At 40.8% G+C, this 21,498-nt stretch overlaps 2 protein-coding genes and 1 long non-coding RNA gene across 9 annotated transcripts in view; 2 read left to right on the forward strand and 1 right to left on the reverse strand.

The window, feature by feature from the left end:
- The window catches only part of skia (v-ski avian sarcoma viral oncogene homolog a), a 70,638-nt gene extending 51,685 nt beyond the window's left edge, over positions 1-18,953 (forward strand). Inside the window, exons 2-7 of the mRNA XM_052058269.1 lie at positions 11,023-11,139; positions 11,617-11,732; positions 12,198-12,496; positions 12,608-12,933; positions 13,969-14,199; positions 15,329-18,953. Of these exons, the coding sequence (XP_051914229.1) occupies positions 11,023-11,139; positions 11,617-11,732; positions 12,198-12,496; positions 12,608-12,933; positions 13,969-14,199; positions 15,329-15,523 (1,284 nt within the window). The 3' untranslated portion in view covers positions 15,524-18,953. The remainder of the gene's footprint in view (positions 1-11,022; positions 11,140-11,616; positions 11,733-12,197; positions 12,497-12,607; positions 12,934-13,968; positions 14,200-15,328) is intronic.
- The window catches only part of LOC127596144 (uncharacterized), a 193,356-nt gene that overhangs the window by 131,976 nt on the left and 39,882 nt on the right, over positions 1-21,498 (reverse strand). The window lies entirely within an intron of this gene.
- LOC127596131 (cell surface glycoprotein 1-like) lies at positions 1,912-10,573 on the forward strand. 7 transcript variants are annotated; one of them, XM_052058300.1, is made up of 11 exons: positions 1,912-2,053; positions 2,430-2,501; positions 2,875-2,946; positions 3,322-3,393; positions 3,769-3,840; positions 4,219-4,296; positions 4,673-4,744; positions 6,908-6,979; positions 7,355-7,426; positions 7,806-7,883; positions 8,259-10,573. In XM_052058300.1, exons 1-11 carry the CDS (start codon positions 1,967-1,969, stop codon positions 8,310-8,312), a joined length of 801 nt encoding a protein of 266 aa, XP_051914260.1. In that variant the 5' UTR covers positions 1,912-1,966; the 3' UTR covers positions 8,313-10,573. The 7 variants fall into 7 exon arrangements, with proteins under 7 accessions (XP_051914260.1, XP_051914263.1, XP_051914264.1 ...); XM_052058303.1 differs by lacking the exon at positions 4,673-4,744; XM_052058304.1 differs by lacking the exon at positions 3,769-3,840.

Here is a 21,498-nt window from a genome sequence, read left to right on the forward strand (position 1 = left end):
CTAGTGGCCAACTTCGGTACTTAACACACTTTTAACACACTTTCAGTGACGTCATTGTGCAGGACCTCAAATGTCATCTTTTTCGGACTGACTCACACATTTTCCCCGCCCTCGTCCTGATAAGTCACATCAATTAGCAGTCACACAAAATCCAACATGTGAAGCAGCCAGACAATCCTACTCTCAAACACGACCACGCGTGGATGACCATCGGGTAAGCAATTCCTTTTCATTTATCTTACCGTAACATAGAAGTTGTTCAATATAACCGTGTTTAACAGTGCCCACCAAAGGTAATATCATTCAATAAGACAGCTAGCTAGCTAGCTAGCTAGCTCGATCGTTAGCATGCTAATAAGCTTCCAGTAAAAGTAATGTGGACATGTCCTGCAGGCAAGGTTCTGGAAAACTTTTCTAAATCTTTAACAACACAGCCTGTGGAACTTGGTTTTGGTACCATATGTTTATTTCAGTGCAGTATTTGTTTTATTCGATTGCAGTTAATTTAAATTAGTTGGTACAGGTAGCCTAATGAAAGTGGGCCAGGCACTTCTAGCATTTACGCTAAGCCCGGTGTATTTACACTGTTTATTCTTGTGCTGATTCAATTGTACACCGTTTCAATGAAAAAAACAAACAAACGTTTGCAATGAAATTATAGCAGAATTCAGCTTTGTTGGTACATTTGGTCAAGACAATATTGTGTTACTCTATTTTAATTTTACATTGTTATCTGCCTGACAAATGGTTTGCCCGAATCTATTAGTCTGACCAGCAAACGTTTGATGAAATGAATTTTTGTATTTTTGAGGAAGAAAATAGTATTCCTTTGGCTCAGTACTTTTTGAGCCAAAATAAGTGCTGCCATAATATTGTGCTTGCTTGTCTGGCTGACTTCTTCTCACTTTCCATTGTAGATGTTTACTGGTGGTGATAATGTCACAAAGAAGAACCAGACTGAGCCCTGAATCTGAGGCTGCTCCTTTTATCTGGAGTCAACAAGCCTTGTTTGAAAGCCCAGTGGATCAATGATTATAAAGGTATGCTATCAATCTACCTGCTATCTAATTCTTATGGCTACCGCAAGCATATGACAAGAGCTGCAACCAAAACCTGTCACAGTGACAGATTTTATTCGTACATTGTATTTACCCCAAAACTGTCACAGTAAACAGCATATTTTTTATGCCATTGATCATATTGGAGCAAAAATAATTGAAGTACTTTTGAAGAAAATGTTTAGCAGCCATTATCATTCAATTATTGAGAATATTGTATTGCCATGTAGAACTAGGAATATCTTGGAATGAAAAAATAGAAATAGAAATTATTCGGCTTCTGTTAAAATATTGTGCTTCACCAAATATCACAATTCATAAAAACGCATACATCCGTAATAGTCGAGGAAAATTAGATGCCTTTAAACTTCCTTCATAATGCTTATTTCACCTGATTGAAGAAGGCTGTGGTAGCTGTTTGACAAATCCACATTTTTATCAGCAATTTGTACTGCCCATCAAAAGTCTCTACTTAGTTGAAAACAACGAATGGTCACCGGAATTATTTTTCAGTCATTACATTGTTTTAGTCTGAAAGAGTATGTTTCGGGTGTTGTCTTTATTATTTGAACTCAGTCATGTCTGTTGTCCTGAAATTGTTAGCTATAAGAGCTGTACAGTGGTAACTACCATAAAGAGCCGGCTTGTGCTGTGTATGAAGTTTAATTTATTCAAAAGTCATGTAACTTCGACATATTTCTGACACTCTATGGTTGCTATAATGTTGATTTTCATGATTTCAGTCATGCCCTCATACTTCCCAGTTACTGTAGAATACTTGTTAGAATATTTCTGATACTGTAATGTTGCTGAAAAACCTGAGTGTGATCAGGGGAAATTACTTTTGTCTGGACCTAACACTGGAGAGCCTGTGTTCGAATGTCCCGTAATGGCACCGTAATGGTGTTATGTTGCAGACACCAAGTGACGGGATCTTGACTGAACCTTCTGGAGACCAAGAAGGGAGTGAGAGATCCACTTCATCCTTACAACAGGTTACTACTTCTTATCATGATATACTAGGTTTGAGTTTTCAGCTTTCTTTGACAAACACAGGAGAAGTTATAAATCAGAAACATGGACTCTCCATGATTTCAGTCGTCATTTCCTCATATTTCTTTAGACCTGAAAAACCCGAGTGTGTTTCAGGTGACATGACTTTTGCCTTAACCTAACATCTGGTGAGCCTGCGTTCGAATGTCCCCATATTGCTGTACCACAGAACTGAACAGTGTTAACTTTCTATAGTGTGGTATATTCATCCCAAACTCTTCCGTGAGCAATGTTCAATGATAATTAATGTTTATTCATTTCTTAAATGGTCAGAATGAAGAATGCTGAATATTTTGACACCGTAATGTTATGTTGCAGACACCAAGTGACCTGACTGAACCCTCTGGAGACCATGAATGGAATGAGAGATCCACTTCATTCTTACAACAGGTTACTACTTCTTATCATGATATACTAGGTTTGAGTTTTCAGCTTTCTTTGACAAACACAGGAGAAGTTATAAGTCAGAAACATAGACTCTCCATAATTTCAGTCGTCATGTCCTCATATTTCTTCAGACCTGAAAAACCTGAGTGTGTTTCAGGTGACATGACTTTTGTCTTAACCTAACTCTGGAGAGCCTGTGTTCGAATGTCCCCATATTGCTGTTCCACAGAACTGAACAGTGTTAACTTTCTAGTGTGGTATATTCATCCCGAACTCTCCCGTGAGCAATGTTCAATGATAATTAATATTTATTCATTTCTTAACTGGTCAAAATGAAGAATGCTGAATATTTTGACACCGTAATGTTATGTTGCAGACACCGAGTGACCTGACTGAACCCTCTGGAGACCATGAATGGAATGATAGATACACTTCATCCTTACAACAGGTTACTACTTCTTGTCATGATATACTAGGTTTGAGTTTTCAGCTTTCTTTGACAAACACAGGAGAAGTTATAAGTCAGAAACATAGACTCTCCATAATTTCAGTCGTCATGTCCTCATATTTCTTCAGACCTGAAAAACCTGAGTGTGTTTCAGGTGACATGACTTTTGTCTTAACCTAACTCTGGAGAGCCTGTGTTCGAATGTCCCCATATTGCTGTTCCACAGAACTGAACAGTGTTAACTTTCTATAGTGTGGTATATTCATCCCGAACTCTCCCGTGAGCAATGTTCAATGATAATTAATATTTATTCATTTCTTAACTGGTCAAAATGAAGAATGCTGAATATTTTGACACCGTAATGTTATGTTGCAGACACCGAGTGACCTGACTGAACCCTCTGGAGACCATGAATGGAATGATAGATACACTTCATCCTTACAACAGGTTACTACTTCTTGTCATGATATACTAGGTTTGAGTTTTCAGCTTTCTTTGACAAACACAGGAGAAGTTATAAATCAGAAACATGGACTCTCCATGATTTCAGTCGTCATGTCCTCATATTTCTTCAGACCTGAAAAACCTGAGTGTGTTTCAGGTGACATGACTTTTGTCTTAACCTAACTCTGGAGAGCCTGTGTTCGAATGTCCCCATATTGCTGTTCCACAGAGAAGAACAGTGTTAACTTTCTATAGTGTGGTACATTATTCCCAAACTCTCCTGTGAGCAATGTTCAATGATAATTAATATTTATTCATTTCTTAACTGGTCAGAATGAAGAATGCTGAATATTTTGACACCGTAATGTTATGTTGCAGACACCAAGGGACCTGACTGAACCCTCTGGAGACCATGAATGGAGTGAGAGATCCACTTCATCCTTTCAACAGGTTACTACTTCTTATCATGATATACTAGGTTTGAGTTTTCAGCTTTCTTTGACAAACACAGGAGAAGTTCTAAATCAGAAACATAGACTCTCCATGATTTCAGTCGTCATGTCCTCATATTTCTTCAGACCTGAAAAACCTGAGTGTGTTTCAGGTGACATGACTTTTGTCTTAACCTAACTCTGGAGAGCCTGTGTTCAAATGTCCCCATATTGCTGTTCCACAGAACTGAACAGTGTTAACTTTCTATAGTGTGGTATATTCATCCCAAACTCTCCCGTGAGCAATGTTCAATGATAATTAATATGTATTCATTTCTTAACTGGTCAGAATGAAGAATGCTGAAACTTTTGACACCGTAATGTTGTTATGTTGCAGACATCAAGTGACAGGTACCTGACTGAACCCTCTGGAAACCAAGAATGGAGTGAGAGATCCACTTCATCCTTACAACAGGTTACTACTTCTTATCATGATATACTAGGTTTGAATTTTCAATGTTCTTTGACAAACACAGGAGAAGTTATAAATCAGAAACATGGACTCTCCAGGATTTCAGTCGTCATGTCCTCATATTTCTTTAGACCTGAAAAACCCGAGTGTGTTTCAGGTGACATGACTTTTGCCTTAACCTAACATCTGGAGAGCCTGTGTTCGAATGTCCCCATATTGCTGTACCACAGAACTGAACAGTGTTAACTTTCTATAGTGTGGTATATTCATCCCAAACTCTCCCGTGAGCAATGTTCAATGATAATTAATATTTATTCATTTCTTAACTGGTCAAAATGAAAAATGCTGAGTATTTTGACACCGTAATGTTATGTTGCAGACACCAAGTGACCTGACTGAACCCTCTGGAGAACAAGAATGGAGTGAGAGATCCACTTCATCCTTACAACAGGTTACTACTTCTTATCATGATATACTAGGTTTGAGTTTTCAGCTTTCTTTGACAAACACAGGAGAAGTTATAAATCAGAAACATGGACTCTCCATGATTTCAGTCGTCATGTCCTCATATTTCTTGAGACCTGAAAAACCTGAGTGTGTTTCAGGTGACATGACTTTTGTCTTCACCTAACTCTGGAGAGCCTGTGTTCGAATGTCCCCATATTGCTGTTCCACAGAACTGAACAGTGTTAACTTTCTATAGTGTGGTATATTCATCCCAAACTCTCCCGTGAGCAATGTTCAATGATAATTAATATTTATTCATTTCTTAACTGGTCAGAATGAAGAATGCTGAATATGTTGACACCGTAATGTTATGTTGCAGACACCAAGTGACCTGACTGAACCCTCTGGAGACCATGAATGGAGTGAGAGATCCACTTCATTCTTACAACAGGTTACTACTTCTTATCATGATATACTAGGTTTGAGTTTTCAGCTTTCTTTGACAAACACAGGAGAAGTTATAAGTCAGAAACATAGACTCTCCATGATTTCAGTCGTCATGTCCTCATATTTCTTTAGACCTGAAAAACCGGAGTGTGTTTCAGGTGATATGATTTTTGTCTGGACTTAACTCTGGAGAGCCTGTGTTCGAATGTCCCCATATTGCTGTTCCACAGAACTGAACAGTGTTAACTTTCTATAGTGTGGTATATTCATCCCGAACTCTCCCGTGAGCAATGTTCAATGATAATTAATATTTATTCATTTCTTAACTGGTCAAAATGAAGAATGCTGAATATTTTGACACCGTAATGTTATGTTGCAGACACCGAGTGACCTGACTGAACCCTCTGGAGACCATGAATGGAATGATAGATACACTTCATCCTTACAACAGGTTACTACTTCTTGTCATGATATACTAGGTTTGAGTTTTCAGCTTTCTTTGACAAACACAGGAGAAGTTATAAATCAGAAACATGGACTCTCCATAATTTCAGTCGTCATGTCCTCATATTTCTTCAGACCTGAAAAACCTGAGTGTGTTTCAGGTGACATGACTTTTGTCTTAACCTAACTCTGGAGAGCCTGTGTTCGAATGTCCCCATATTGCTGTTCCACAGAACTGAACAGTGTTAACTTTCTATAGTGTGGTATATTCATCCCAAACTCTCCCATGAGCAATGTTCAATGATAATTAATATTTATTCATTTCTTAACTGGTCAGAATGAAGAATGCTGAATATTTTGACACCGTAATGTTATGTTGCAGACACCAAGTGACCTGACTGAACCCTCTGGAGACCATGAATGGAGTGAGAGATCCACTTCATTCTTACAACAGGTTACTACTTCTTGTCATGATATACTAGGTTTGAGTTTTCAGCTTTCTTTGACAAACACAGGAGAAGTTATAAATCAGAAACATGGACTCTCCATGATTTCAGTCGTCATGTCCTCATATTTCTTCAGACCTGAAAAACCTGAGTGTGTTTCAGGTGACATGACTTTTGTCTTAACCTAACTCTGGAGAGCCTGTGTTCGAATGTCCCCATATTGCTGTTCCACAGAGAAGAACAGTGTTAACTTTCTATAGTGTGGTACATTATTCCCAAACTCTCCTGTGAGCAATGTTCAATGATAATTAATATTTATTCATTTCTTAACTGGTCAGAATGAAGAATGCTGAATATTTTGACACCGTAATGTTATGTTGCAGACACCAAGGGACCTGACTGAACCCTCTGGAGACCATGAATGGAGTGAGAGATCCACTTCATCCTTTCAACAGGTTACTACTTCTTATCATGATATACTAGGTTTGAGTTTTCAGCTTTCTTTGACAAACACAGGAGAAGTTCTAAATCAGAAACATAGACTCTCCATGATTTCAGTCGTCATGTCCTCATATTTCTTCAGACCTGAAAAACCTGAGTGTGTTTCAGGTGACATGACTTTTGTCTTAACCTAACTCTGGAGAGCCTGTGTTCAAATGTCCCCATATTGCTGTTCCACAGAACTGAACAGTGTTAACTTTCTATAGTGTGGTATATTCATCCCAAACTCTCCCGTGAGCAATGTTCAATGATAATAAATGTTTATTCATTTCTTAACTGGTCAGAATGAAGAATGCTGAATATTTTGACACCGTAATGTTATGTTCCAGACACCAAGTGACCTGACTGAACCCTCTGGAGACCATGAATGGAATGAGAGATCCACTTCATTCTTACAACAGGTTACTACTTCTTATCATGATATACTAGGTTTGAGTTTTCAGCTTTCTTTGACAAACACAGGAGAAGTTATAAGTCAGAAACATAGACTCTCCATAATTTCAGTCGTCATGTCCTCATATTTCTTCAGACCTGAAAAACCTGAGTGTGTTTCAGGTGACATGACTTTTGTCTTAACCTACCTCTGGAGAGCCTGTGTTCGAATGTCCCCATATTGCTGTTCCACAGAACTGAACAGTGTTAACTTTCTATAGTGTGGTATATTCATCCCGAACTCTCCCGTGAGCAATGTTCAATGATAATTAATATTTATTCATTTCTTAACTGGTCAAAATGAAGAATGCTGAATATTTTGACACCGTAATGTTATGTTGCAGACACCGAGTGACCTGACTGAACCCTCTGGAGACCATGAATGGAATGATAGATACACTTCATCCTTACAACAGGTTACTACTTCTTGTCATGATATACTAGGTTTGAGTTTTCAGCTTTCTTTGACAAACACAGAAGAAGTTATAAATCAGAAACATGGACTCTCCATGATTTCAGTCGTCATGTCCTCATATTTCTTTAGACCTGAAAAACCGGAGTGTGTTTCAGGTGATATGATTTTTGTCTGGACTTAACTCTGGAGAGCCTGTGTTCGAATGTCCCCATATTGCTGTTACACAGAGCTGAACAGTGTTAACTTTCTATAGTGTCTTATATTAATCCCAAACCCTCCTGTGAGCGATGTTCAATGAATAACAATGTTTATTCATTTATTAACTAATCAGGATGAATAAATTTGAATATTTCTGACACTGCACTGTTGCTATGTTGCAGACACCAAGTGTTCCGATCCTGATGAAACCTTTTGAAGATCAAGAAAGGAGTGGAAGATCCACTTCTTCCTTACAACAGGTTACTACGTCTTATCATTATATACTAGGTTTGAGTTTTCAGCTTTCTTTGACAAACACAGGAGAAGTTATAAATCAGAAACATGGACTCTCCATGATTTCAGTCGTCATGTCCTCATATTTCTTCAGACCTGAAAAACCTGAGTGTGTTTCAGGTGACATGACTTTTGTCTTAACCTAACTCTGGAGAGCCTGTGTTCGAATGTCCCCATATTGCTGTTCCACAGAACTGAACAGTGTTAACTTTCTATAGTGTGGTATATTCATCCCAAACTCTCCCGTGAGCAATGTTCAATGATAATTAATGTTTATTCATTTCTTAACTGGTCAGAATGAAGAATGCTGAATATTTTGACACCGTAATGTTATGTTCCAGACACCAAGTGACCTGACTGAACCCTCTGGAGACCATGAATGGAATGAGAGATAAATTCTCAAAATTCTCAAATTTTCAAAATTCTCATTATTTCCTGGAATATCTTATTTTGATTATTTTATTTTTCCATTTTTAATAAATAATGCCTTCTTTTACAGGTGGGAATAAGAGACGCACGTGGACAGATTATGAAGTGAAGGCTGTTGAGCGACATATGTTTGATTTCATAACAAGCCATAAAGTTTCAGGTAAAACGAGCTGTGAGTCCTGTCTCCACGCAGAGCCAGCAGCTCTGAACGACAGAGGCTGGGTGTCCATCAAAAACTACATCCACAACAGGATATAACTGCATTAAAAAGGGAAATGAATGGCTAGTCCATTGAAATGCGAGCACGTCTGGGTACATTTCAGTTCAAGTTAACTAAAGCAATAGCAATGGTGCATTTAGGGTGGGATGGTCAATTATGGATTTCATATTTGTTGTTGGATACTGTGTTTCACGTTTGTTGTTTCATGATCTTCAAGAGCAATTTGGAAAATCCTTGAAGATGTATGAACATGTAAATTATACTGTATATCAGGCATGTTCCGATCTGGGCCTGGAGAGCCACTGTCGTGCCTGTTTTCCAACTCTCCCGGCTGCATCACACCTGTTTCAGATGATCAGTTCATCAGTCAGCTCTGATGCAGCATTAGAACATCCTGGGAGAGCTGGAAAACAAAAAGACAGCGGCCCTTGAGGACCGACCTTGGACACTCCTGCTGTATATAAACGTACGTACGATATACAAACTTCTCACAAAAGATAGGCTTATTAGGTTTGAGGTGATATTTTGGAAAAACCCTAAAACATTTGAATTCATCCTATTTCAAGAATTTCAATACTTTTTGAAAAGTTGCTTTTGTCTAACGGTAGCTAAAGAAGTTGCTACACACATGGCACAATATATGGCCAGATTCATTAAAAATTCTTCATCGCAGTATTCACATTTTGACATAATCTTCTTCAGTTCAAACAACCCTCATCTATTGCAGTGCTTTGTGTCATGGAGAGGAGGTGGCATGTTTTCTGTGTTCATAATTTCATATTGTCAGCAATTAAAAAATAAGAAAGTGGACTGACCACATATTTAACCGTCTCTTCTTCTTCACAGCTTATTTTACTATCTTGTATTATTAATGTGAATATTTGAGGGATGACGGGTATAACGACTGTTTGGCACATTCGCCTCACAGTTCAGCAATTGATATTTGAATGTTTGAATCTGGGCATCCTTCCTTTGTAGAGTTCTCCCCATGCCTGAGCATGACAATTGGACACATGTGCCTAACATATACTGTTGGTATGTAACATGAGTCAATTTAAAAATACACACTTTACTCTTAGCTGGTCTTCATAAGTCATATATACTTGAAAATGATGTGTATCCAGGGGGCTCAAAATTCACAAAAACATGAAATGGTAGTGTGTTTGAGGTGACTGTCTCCATAATACACAAAAACCTGTCAATGTCCTCATATGTAGTAGTTTTGTCATAAATCAAAAAAAAATTATGTCCTAGCCAAAATCTGAGTAGATGGCTGTCTTCCTGATTTTTTTTCATGGTTACCATATTTTTTTGGAGCCTGTAGGACCACGGGAAAGGCATGTACCCATATGTCGGGTGAACAAACGGACGTCCTGAAAATGCACCAAAACACGTATGTGTGTGTGTGTGTGTGTGTGTGTGTGTGTGGCAGCTAGTGACAGCCCCACTTTGGAGAGGCTGAGGTCAGTGCCATAAAGTCAGCCTAACAGAGGAAAGAGAAACAAAACCCTACTTGTCTATCTGTATGGGTGTGTCTGTGTGTGACAGACAGACAGGCACGCACGCACACACACGCACAGTGCCCCAGTCACCTCTTGACTTCACTCTTGGCAACTCATGAGCAAACACGCCTTGCTAGATTGGTTTTGGTTGGTGTGTGACAACTGTGTGACACATTACCATCGTCTGGACTGCGTGTGTGTGTATGTGCGCTTCAGTTGCTTCAGGATAACCACACCATCAAAGTCACCCAAAGTCAATACAGTACCACATCCACGTTTAAACATGCATGCATTTCCAGTTATCAGTAACCTCCCTTGGCACTCCTCTATCAGTCATCCTTGTTTACACACAAACATGTTGGTTTTTCTGGCACAATGCGGTGCATTTGCAGTTCACTGACCTTCTCGTGTGACACTTCTTGATTGGGAGCCAAGTGGGGAAGACCCTTCTCATGACATTAGGAAACCGCATTCATTTGGATGTACTTGGACCCATGTGATTAAATATATATATATATATATATATATATATATATATATATATATATATATATATATATATATATATATATATATATACATATATATATATATATATATATATATATATATATATATATAAAATAAAAAAAGATATAAAAAATATATATTTATTTTTTATATATTGTATATATATATATATATATATACACACGTATATATATCTTTATATATATATATATATATATATATATATATATAAAATATATAAAAAATAAATATATTTCTTATATATTTTTTTTATTTTATATATATATTTTTTAATTATATATTTTTTGCATGTAGAGAGAATAAGTCTCGGGAAGAATTTTTTCCATTCGTGTTAAGGTTTAGGAAAAAAAAACTTTATTTCAGTGATGCAACAGATGACAATGCCAATTGCTGACATAATCAGTCGATGTCCTTTCCTTGAAGGTGTCGGATCCCATTCCAATCAAAAAGCCCAAACACGAAGACATCCTAATCCAATCCCCTGCCGCCGACAAGGAGAAGCAACATGACTGGCTCCAGTCCTTTTCCAACCCCAATAAGGTCAGTTTCACCCACATGTAAAAATACTGTATTATCTAACTGAAACCGTGTACGATGATAACGCTAATACTTACATATAAACTCCCTTTAAAATATTCATTTAAAGAAGGGGAAACGGTGCAAGCGGATGAGAGGTCGAGTAGAATTCACAGGGCAACCACAATAGCACTTTCATCAAACTTTCCAATCCAACGATGTCGCTGCGAAATTGTCGAACAACATTTTCATGCTTTGCAATTTTCCCCTGAGATCCGGGGGTTCTGTTTTGCTGTTTTAAGGACGTTGCTTCGTTGACCAGAATTGTTCCACAAACAACAGTCTGAGCACCCGAGTTCCCAATTCCTCATGGCCAATTCCCTTCACATTGCCCCCTCTTAATGCATATTTGCAGGAACTCAATTGTGTAAAATTCATTTCCTTGCCAATGGCAGTCAATAAATTACATTTCATGCATTGACCCCCCCCCCCCCCCCCCAGGGCTTCAACTGCATTCAGCCGAGACAGAGGCCATCGGCTTTTCGACCCTGGTCGCCACACATCTATGTTGGTGATAAGGAACCCTCCAGTCACCCTCTCGCTCTGCTAAGAGACAAGTAAGTCCATGACTATGTTGGAGGCGAAAAAAAAAAGAATAAATACTTCCAAATACTTACCTTTGCTCTGCTGAGAGTCATTTCTATTCTTAAGTGTGAGTGATGACAATCGCTTTGTTCCACCGGATCCGATGAACTTTTTCTGACCGTACTGCAACCTCCCACACTTCACCATTAATAGACATTTGACACACTCATGCTATTAATATCCATTTGGCATTGTGCTGCCAATACCGCCTGTAACATGACTGTAGATCTGGCCTAAATTTCCCTATGGTGGGAGTAGAATGGGATGCAAGTCCTGTCCTGCATTTGAGTCTTTCTTTCGGTTGATTGGTCTTGACTGCGTTCCAAATGACCACGATGACACCAACAGTATTCACTTGGATTGAAAGTCAAGCTTTCGACGTTGGTCATAAACCTTTCTCTCCACTAAACTGATCTGAATGGTGTGGCTTCTTCTAGCTTCTACAACTACAAAAGCCTGGAGAATGCCGTGGCCCCTAACGTTGCTCTCACACCGTTACCCCTGGGAAAGGTGGGTCCAATGTCCCCGTCGGTCCCCAGCACGTCGCACCCAAGCGCGGGGGAACCTCCAGGTGAGGGCGCCAATGCTAGCTCTCGACCTAGCAAGCGAAGAGTCACGGGGGAACTCCAGCTTCCGGCACCTGAGGGGGCATGCTCCCTTACCTCCACTGCCAGCAAGCCACCGCAGGATGACAAAGACTCAGAGGTGGAGATTGAAGTGGAAAGTCGTGATGAGTGTAAGCTGTGGTCTTTTGTCCCACCGGCAAAATGCTGCACACATGAAGCCATTGACTCGTGGAAGCAATTTATTCCAGAGCCTCAACCTCTCTCTTCTCCCCTCTCCGCAGTCACGTCGTCTTTGTCCTCCCTGTCGTCACCATCTTTCACTTCGTCCGGCTCAGCCAAGGACCTGAGTTCGCCCGGCGCCCTCGGGCCCATCTGCACCCTCACGGCAGTTGAGGGCACTACCCCCGCAGCTGCTCCCATCTCGGCACCCGTCACTCCTCCCGAATTGGGGCTGGAGTCAGAGCTGGAGAGCCTGCGGCAGGCGCTGGACAACGGGCTTGACTCCAAAGAATCAAAGGAGAAGTTCCTGCATGAGATAGTTAAGATGAGGGTGAAGCAGGAGGAGAAGCTGGGATCCGCCCTACAGGCCAAACGCAGTCTGCAACAGGTAGGATTCCACGTGCGTAACATGGCAATTTTTGCAAATGAGAGGGCTCCGTTTGAATTCCTAGGAAATCGACCAAGAAACGATTTTTGCTTCAATTCACAATTTAGCATTCTCGGTGCGTTATATGACAACAAAGCAAGCCCTCAAATTGAAATTAAACTCCGTAAAAAGTTCCTATCAGTTGTGCCTCAAAACACAGAATAGGATGACAAATGATAATCACTGCCTGCAAAGCTAAGCATGAGTTGGCAAGTGATAACAATGAGAGCGGATGTTGCTGCAAAAAGGAAAAGCCAGACTTCCATTTTTATATTTGGTCTTGGAACAGGAACAAGAAAATGCAGTTGAAAGTGTCTGTGTGTGTGCGTGCGTGCGTGCGTGCCTGCGCACAAGCTGAACAAAAATAAGTCTTGAGCAACCCAAAGCTACTCCAGTGCAACGACATTCCACTCTCAATTTGTATCCGTGCTGTGAGGAGGCGGCAAGAGAAAGTACAAGCTACAGGAACAACTCAAAACAGCCAACAAGCTGCAGGCTGAATGAAGTGTGGTCTGACTCGAAACGAGCACCATTCCTGCTGGCTTTAGCTGAACCAACACGCGCTGCTGAGACGGGAAGTGTTGAAAGTCGGGCCTCGTGTAAAGCCGCTATAGAGTCAAGGGCATGATAGGGATCGTGTCTTTTTCTTGGAACCAACAAAACCTGATGACAGACATGTTTGTCCAAACTGTGAAGTTCCCATGAGCAGGCTTTGGTTACTACTAACACACACTCGCATGCGTGCACACGTGCACACACACAGAGTAATTTGGAGGAAGGAAATCTCTCTTCAGTTAGCCTACACATTGCCCTAACCCTCAACTTTTTCAAAGTAAACACTGACATTGATACTGGTGCGTACTGGAATTCTGGAGTAAACAGTCAGGCGTCACTTTTAGAACACCAATCTTGACAATGGCCAAGAGGGGAAAAAATACAGTGGAGATTGTCCTTTACTTTGTATCACAACAACTCCAATAAATTGTCGTTTCCCAGGAGCTGGAGTTCTTGCGGGTTGCAAAGAAAGAGAAGCTGCGCGAGGCGACTGAAGCCAAGCGAAATTTGAGAAAGGAAATAGAGCGCCTGAGAGCCGAGAGTGAGAAGAAGATGAAGGAAGCCAACGAGTCGCGGATTCGTCTGAAGCGGGAGCTGGAGCAGGCCCGCCAGCTGAGGGTCTGCGATAAAGGCTGCGAGGCCGGACGTCTGCGGGCAAAGTATTCGGCACAGGTCTGTTGGACTTTTAAATGCAAACACTTTTTCACCCGCAAGAAAATTGTAATGTCTGGAATTCTGCACGCTTTTACCAAACATACACTTGTACTTGTGTAATTGCCGTGGGTTTGCCATTTCTGTCTGAAAGACCTTTCAAGGTCCGCAGAGAAGGAAAGAAAGAAAAAAAAATCATTTCCTCTTCTCCGGTCAAAAATAAATGGGTGTCGCCCCAAATGCAGAGACTGAAGCCCCCCCCTCACTCCCGCCCCTCCCCCACCCCAATGCAGAGACTGAAGTGCCCCCCCCCCCTCGGAAAGGAAACAGGAAGGCATGTCGACTCCCCTGAGGCATCATGGGAAATGCAGATTAGACAAAACAAGGCGGAGGGATATGCTCTCCGGCTGCGTCGCCCTCCCTGGAGAGACTATTTGAGAGGTTGCCTTCAAAAAGCAAGGCGGCAGACATTGACAATGGAATTTGAAACATTTTCAACTGTTAAAGTGGTTTAATCAAGCCAACACACACTTGTGGCAGGTTGGCCAAAAATCTGTATTCGTATAGCTCTGAAGAGAACAGGCAGAGCACAGAGATTACCAACTCGGTTACGTCCGCCACATTTCATCCGAGTGACTCTGGTTTGCCTCAATGAGATGCAATAAATCCAGGCCAGGTTTTTCCAGGCCCACCCTCCACCAATCAATGCACAGCAACATGTTTAGCTCCACCCTTCCTGACGATTCGGACGAGAGCGCGACAGTTCGCATGACATAGATTGGGATGGGTTACAATGGAAAGCATGAAAAATGTGTCCCATACCCACTGGAAGCGAATGCTGCATCATGCAGAAGGCAGTGCGTCTTGTCTCTCTCATTTTATCGACAAAGTACCCCCCCCCCCCCCCCCACCCCGTCACTAACTGAACTCGTTGCATCTGTCTGTCATGTCTCGTCCTGTCTGGGATGTCTCATGTCATACGTCTGTCCTGTCTCATCTCATTTCGTTCATTTCTTTGCCTCGCCTGTTGGTCTGCTTGTCTATGGGTGGGGTGGGGGGGGGCAATGGGGCTCACTAATTGGATCATTGCTCTCACTGTCAGAAAACGCTCTGGTGTGTGATTTCATCTGCGTCCCGTGATGTTTTCCAGATCGAAGACCTCCAGATGAAGCTGCAGCACGCCGAGGCTGACCGTGAGCAGCTCCGAGCCGATTTACTGCAAGAGCGGGAGGCCAGGGAGCACTTGGAGAGGGTGGTGAAGGAGCTGCAGCAGCAACTTTGGCCCAAATCGAACAGCGACAAAGACTTGACAGCCAAGGACAAGGACATTCCGTCCAAAAAGTAATCCAGTAGCCAAGTCCCTCATGCCCCCTATATCCCCGCCTCCGGTGCAGAGATTCCCGACATTTCCCACCAAGCCAAGGCCTCTAATACACACGCAGTGTTGGTCATGCTTACGGTGAATAAAACCAACCTGCGGCATTTTGGGTCCTCGTCCATGTCCAAGAAAAAAGAAAGCTGCGCCATTCGAACTCTGACTCTCAGCTTCATACTTTCAGAACTGATAAGTAGATCGCAAGAGGGTCGCAGGTTGGGGCAGTCTGTGATGTGAAATGCTGAAAGATGATCGTATTCTATTAGTCAAAGAAGAAAAGCCGCCACGTTTGACCCTTGACGCGATGAGGGCGAAGAATTTTCAGCACATGATAAGCTACGTAGACTATGTCAAGAAAACATACTTTGTACATGCAAATAAATCCGAAGATGAACAACACAAACAGTTGAACTATCCACATGTGCCGCCATGTTTTTAATTCTTGTTTTTAGGGATGCCATCCCAGCCGACAAGGAGGAAATAATCAAGTAATATGTTATTTCAAATGTCTTCACACAACGAGCACAACCGCTTGCGAATTGATGTCATCGAATCTTGGATTTTTTTGGGGGGGGGCAGGAGAGGCGAAGAGAAACCGCTGTGGTGAAGACAACCTCCAGAAGCGAGCACTTGATTTGGAATCATCAAACTATCGGTCTTTGTCCCAGTGTTGCCCACACTAAGTCCAATGAACACGGGTCACCAGCCATATTTGCGTTTAACCATTTGGGTCAAAACCCAGTCGTCGAATCTTCTAAAGATACAATATTCCACATGTGAGTGTGGCCTTGTTTTCTCATCTCTTGACAGGTGAGTGAGAAAGCATTTATATTCCCTTTATGAATCACTTTGCCAAGGGACACGCTTGGCAAGAACCACAAATATTCATATTCATTAAATTAAAGGTATGTAAATATATATTTTGGGGGACTTAACAATAATGAATGGCACTTTGTCCTAACAACCAACCGTTTTTATGCATTGTACTCCCAACCTCTGTCTTCAACCTTATTTTGAAAACACATGAACGCTACCATATAGATGCAGTTAATATTTTTGTTGCTTATATTCATCCTCTATTAAATATCTTTCTGTTCACCTTAGGCAGAGTATTGCAAATAAACCGAAAGAAAAACAAGGCTCAAACTGTTACTGCCTGATGAAGTCTCGATGGAACTGTTGGAATCAATCGAGTTGGCCAAAACATACGAACCTTTGACAAATCACGAGGGGAACTTGAGTAAATGGCTGCAGCTACACGGTGGTGGTGGATGAAGGTGTTTGAAAATGATGTCATAGTTTGAGACCTTGAAAAAAATCTCAATTTCCACCTTTGAGTGCAAAAATCTATTTTGTTAGAATTCATGCCAGCCCATCACCATGGCAACAATTTTTTTGTGGTTGTTTTCCCCATTGATTTATCACCAGTGTCTATGTTAGTCGCGGGATTTCTAAAAAAAAAAAAAAAGACGATAAAAAACAAACCTGCACAAACAATCACATTTGGATTTTTCTTAAACAAAATAAATAAATCAACAAAAAAAAAGAAGACAGTGGCTGGAAGATGCCGTAGCAGTGGGTACAATGCAATGCGAATGTACATTATGTTAATGCTATTTTTCCTTTTGATTGTTAATGTTTTAAATGAGAAATGTTATTGCTTGTCTGAAATGTTCACCTATTTGAAAAAAAAAAAGAAAACTCATATTTTTGTTTATGCATGAAACTGAAAACTTTTGCCATTCATATCGTCAAATATTGGGCATTTACAGTATACTATTCATGTAAGGGGGTTTATTGTGTATGCAATTTGTCTTTTCGAGGAGGGGGAAACAGGAACTAAAAGCAGCACGCTGTACACATGCATTGAAAACAAACAAACAAACAAAAAAAAACAATGATTCCAAAATGATGTATCAAATGCAATGCTGGACAACCTCAAGTGCCTGACACTGGCGAAAGGTTTCCAGAAGAGGAAAGCTGAAGAAGCAGCTTAACAGGGAGACAACGACTTCATAAAAAAATCGCTTCCTTTCTCAGCAGCTCTTTTTTTATTTTCTTTTCTTTTTTTTAATCAGCCATCCAAGAACAACCAGTTTACATGTTTCTTTGTCAATGCAGAGAACAGTTTAACAATCACTATTAATAACACGTAAAGCTTTTTTTCCCCCTAGAGTGCGTGTTTTTTTTTTTTAATTCTTCATTTGGAATCGATGTGCATGAGCGAACACTTTTGTAGGTGATCTTTTGAGAAAAAAAATAGTGATGATAATAATAAGCCACTTGCTTTGGTAAGTTGTTGCTGAGGGTTGTACATAAAGAGTTTTATGTGTTTCATCTGAGTTTGTGGACATGCTGTGCTCAGGCATTGCATGGAAAGGATAATAAAGAGGACGTTGGGTTTTTTTTTGTTGTTGTTGTTTTGTTATTACTGTAAAAGGCCAGCTCCATCAGACACTCCCTCTCAGAGAAAGACTCTGCGTCTGCCATTTTGGCGCGCCTACAAATTGTTCAATTTTATAATCGCTTTTACTCTCTAAAAAGGTTGATATCATGTGTGTGGTTTTGTTGATGCATGGTTTTCTACAAGGGAGGCAAGAATGACATTGGCCTCTCATTCTCCCGTGCAAAGGCAGAGAATGCTCTTGTTTTCACAAAGATTTTTGCCAGGAGAGCAATAACGATCCGTATTCACAAATAATTGCCAGTGTAACCATTTGAAGATGAATTTGCAAAATGTAAATATTTTTTTCATTAACAATATTGTATAATATATGTACATGGTGTTTCCTTTTTTTCAAAATGAAGTCTTTTCTTACAATAGATGTCTTGTTTAATTGTTTTATAATTTGTGTTTGGAAATGTTTCAAAAACAGTTCATGCAGTGCGTAAGATACGATTCCCCAATTTAAGGCAATTCTTTGCTTATTTTTTTTTACTATAGTCTTTGTATTGCATTTTTTTTCAACAATTCATTTTACTGTATGTTTGGTAACAGCAGAACTCTCTCTCTCTCTATCTCTCACACACACACACACTCACACTCACACGCGCACACATGGTCATTTTAAAGATTGTTCCCCCAGCATCCTTTTGTATCTGTTTAGCCCTTTGCTGCTAACGCTATATCCAACATATTTTTTTATGTAAGACGCGAATGGAAGCTTTCCCATTTATCCATGCCACATATGCAGTACGAAAAGTTCGGCCCACTCATGTGATCCCCTCGTTTTTGCTCATCTTTTCCCAACAGCACCCCTCTCGCACGACACCGACAATATTGTAAAGTAAAGGACTTTATGAGATTATGTTTGAAAATAGCTATGCTTATATACTGCAATGACTGAATGTACAGTGTATAGATGCATTACCAGAAATAAACTTGTTTGTCCAGATTGAATGGCCCACTTTCCTACCAACCTTATTTAGTGAAGCCCTTCACGTCGCAAACATTGCACACAACGCTCTGGGGCCCCTGATTCAGCTTGCCGATAAATGCAGTTTAGGTAACAGGAACGGAGTGATTACTAGACAACCTTTTCCCACCTATTAAAATACACATCTGAGGAGACCAGGGGTGTCAAACTCATTTTTGTCGCGGGCCACTTTGGGAGTTACATCTTCCCTCGGAGGGCTATTAAGACAGTGAAACCGAATAAATGTTTAATCATCACATTGCATTATTACTTGTACACAAAAAATGATGGCTCACTAGTTTTGAAATCAGTCAAGTATTTTTTCAATTATTGCTCAAGTAAGTTTAAACAGAGTAACAGAATTATTGCAAATTGTCACCATTATTTATTACGAATGACAATTTGAGATTTGGGGGCGGCCCGGTAGTCCAGTGGTTGGCACGTCGGCTTCACAGTGCAGAGGTACCGGGTTCGATTCCAGCTCCGGCCTCCCTGTGTGGAGTTTGCATGTTCTCCCCGGGCCTGCGTTGGGTTTTCTCCGGGTACTCCGGTTTCCTCCCACATTCCAAAAACATGCGTGGCAGGCTGATTGAACACTCGAAATTGTCCCTAGGTGTGAGTGTGAGTGCGAATGGTTGTTCGTCTCTGTGTGCCCTGCGATTGGCTGGCGACCGGTTGAGGGTGTCCCCCGCCTACTGCCCGAAGACGGCTGGGATAGGCTCCAGCACCCCCCGCGACCCTAGTGAGGATCAAGCGGCTCGGAAGATGAATGAATGAATGAATGAATGAATTTGAGATTTTGGTACAGATTTAACAAGCATCATGGAAGTTAACACAGATGATTTGCTTTCGTGGACCACATAAAATGATGTCGCGGGCCGGATCTGGCCCCCGGGCCTTGACTTTGACACCAGTGGAGTAGACCATTTTCTCTGATTGAGTTTCTTCCCAATCAGCGTCATGTGAAGGAATGCAGTGTAAAAATCAAAGCCGAGTAAACATCTGTAGAGCTGATAAACAAATATTTCCCACTTTATTGATTTATAATATTAGATATATCATCCTGAAATTACACCTGAAAGCCAAATATCCCCAACTTTTACTTGGGGATTTTTGATCAAGGGTAGTGGATCTTGTTTCAGAGAGTAATCAAAACTTCTCTAAACTCTGACGTTTCACATCATCAGCAGAGCAGACCCGTCCACCAGACAGTAGCAGTACAGTATAGCGCATAGGTCTATTGACTGACCCAATTACAGCCGTCACAGGAGGAAAAATACCCCACAGTGAGCTCATTAGTCTCTGGAGCCTCTCTGTAGCTCTCCGTCTTCCTCAGCCTCAGTGTCCCATGCTGTTTTATAATGTACAGTCAATTACAAAGTCATGTTTAATTCATGAAAACATTTTTCTTTATTACCGTTGAATGAAGTGTTTTCTAATTTGATGGCACATAACTCTCGTCACATATACAGTATGAAATAATGTACATGTTATGCAGTTGTGAAGTAAAAATCAATGATTGTAAAAAATGGTGCACAAAAGTATATATAGTAAAGGCGCACTAGTTAGTACTGTGGTTGTTCCAACTTTTAGCTTGTCTCATCAGCGGTATGACACAGCATGCATCACAAGATTTATTTGGCACAATCTTTATACTGGATGTCCTTTTAATAATATTCATTCATTCATCTTCCGAGCCGCTTGATCCTCACTAGGGTCGCGGGGGGTGCTGGAGCCTATCCCAGCTGTCTTCAGGCAGTAGGCGGGGGACACCCTGAATCGGTTGCCAGCCAATCGCAGGGCACACAGAGACGAACAACCATTCGCACTCACATTCACACCTAGGGACAATTTAGAGTGTTCAATCAGCCTGCCACGCATGTTTTTGGAATGTGGGAGGAAACCGGAGCACCCGGAGAAAACCCACGCAGGCCCGGGGAGAACATGCAAACTCCACACAGGGAGGCCGGAGCTGGAATCCAACCCGCTACCTCTGCACTGTGAAGCCGACGTGCTAACCACTGGACTACCGGGCCGCCCCCTTTTAATAATAATAATAATAATAATAATAATAATAATAATAATAATAATAATAATAATAATACAGCAGACCTTTATCAAATGAACATAATTCTTTGACCAAAGGGAATGCAGTGAAATCCCTCACAAAAGTTGTGGTGCGCATTTGTGGTCCCATCAGATCATTGAAGAGGAAAACTACTCCTTCACCTCTCTGACCTCTCAGCATATATTTCAAAGCCCTGACTGTGAAACCCACGGGAAGGTCTCCAAATTGATTTTATTTATAGACTTTGACCCCAAAAAAATGATCATGTCATTGACGCACAAAGCTATCAAATTGAATTACTGTATTAATTTCATTTTAGGGCCAACGCTGTCTTCGCAGATCTCAGTAATGAACGTGGGGTGTAAAATATTATCATTACTTGATTCCTGTACGCTACGAGTGAAACAAGAACGAGGTCAATGTTCTGATTATGGTAACACAATAGGATGGACTGCGACAAC

Source organism: Hippocampus zosterae, chromosome 2, assembly GCF_025434085.1.
Source record: "Hippocampus zosterae strain Florida chromosome 2, ASM2543408v3, whole genome shotgun sequence".
In the NCBI taxonomy this organism is placed as follows: Eukaryota; Metazoa; Chordata; class Actinopteri; order Syngnathiformes; family Syngnathidae; genus Hippocampus; species Hippocampus zosterae.

Excerpts from the sequence above, each read along its gene's own strand:
- LOC127596131 (XM_052058300.1), top strand. The coding sequence starts at position 1,967 with ATGTTGCAGACACCAAGTGACGGGATCTTGACTGAACCTTCTGGAGAC. Across the intron at positions 3,841-4,218 it reads CCACTTCATCCTTTCAACAG|ACATCAAGTGACAGGTACCT; the intron begins GTTACTACTTCT and ends GTTATGTTGCAG. Across the intron at positions 6,980-7,354 it reads CCACTTCATTCTTACAACAG|ACACCGAGTGACCTGACTGA; the intron begins GTTACTACTTCT and ends GTTATGTTGCAG.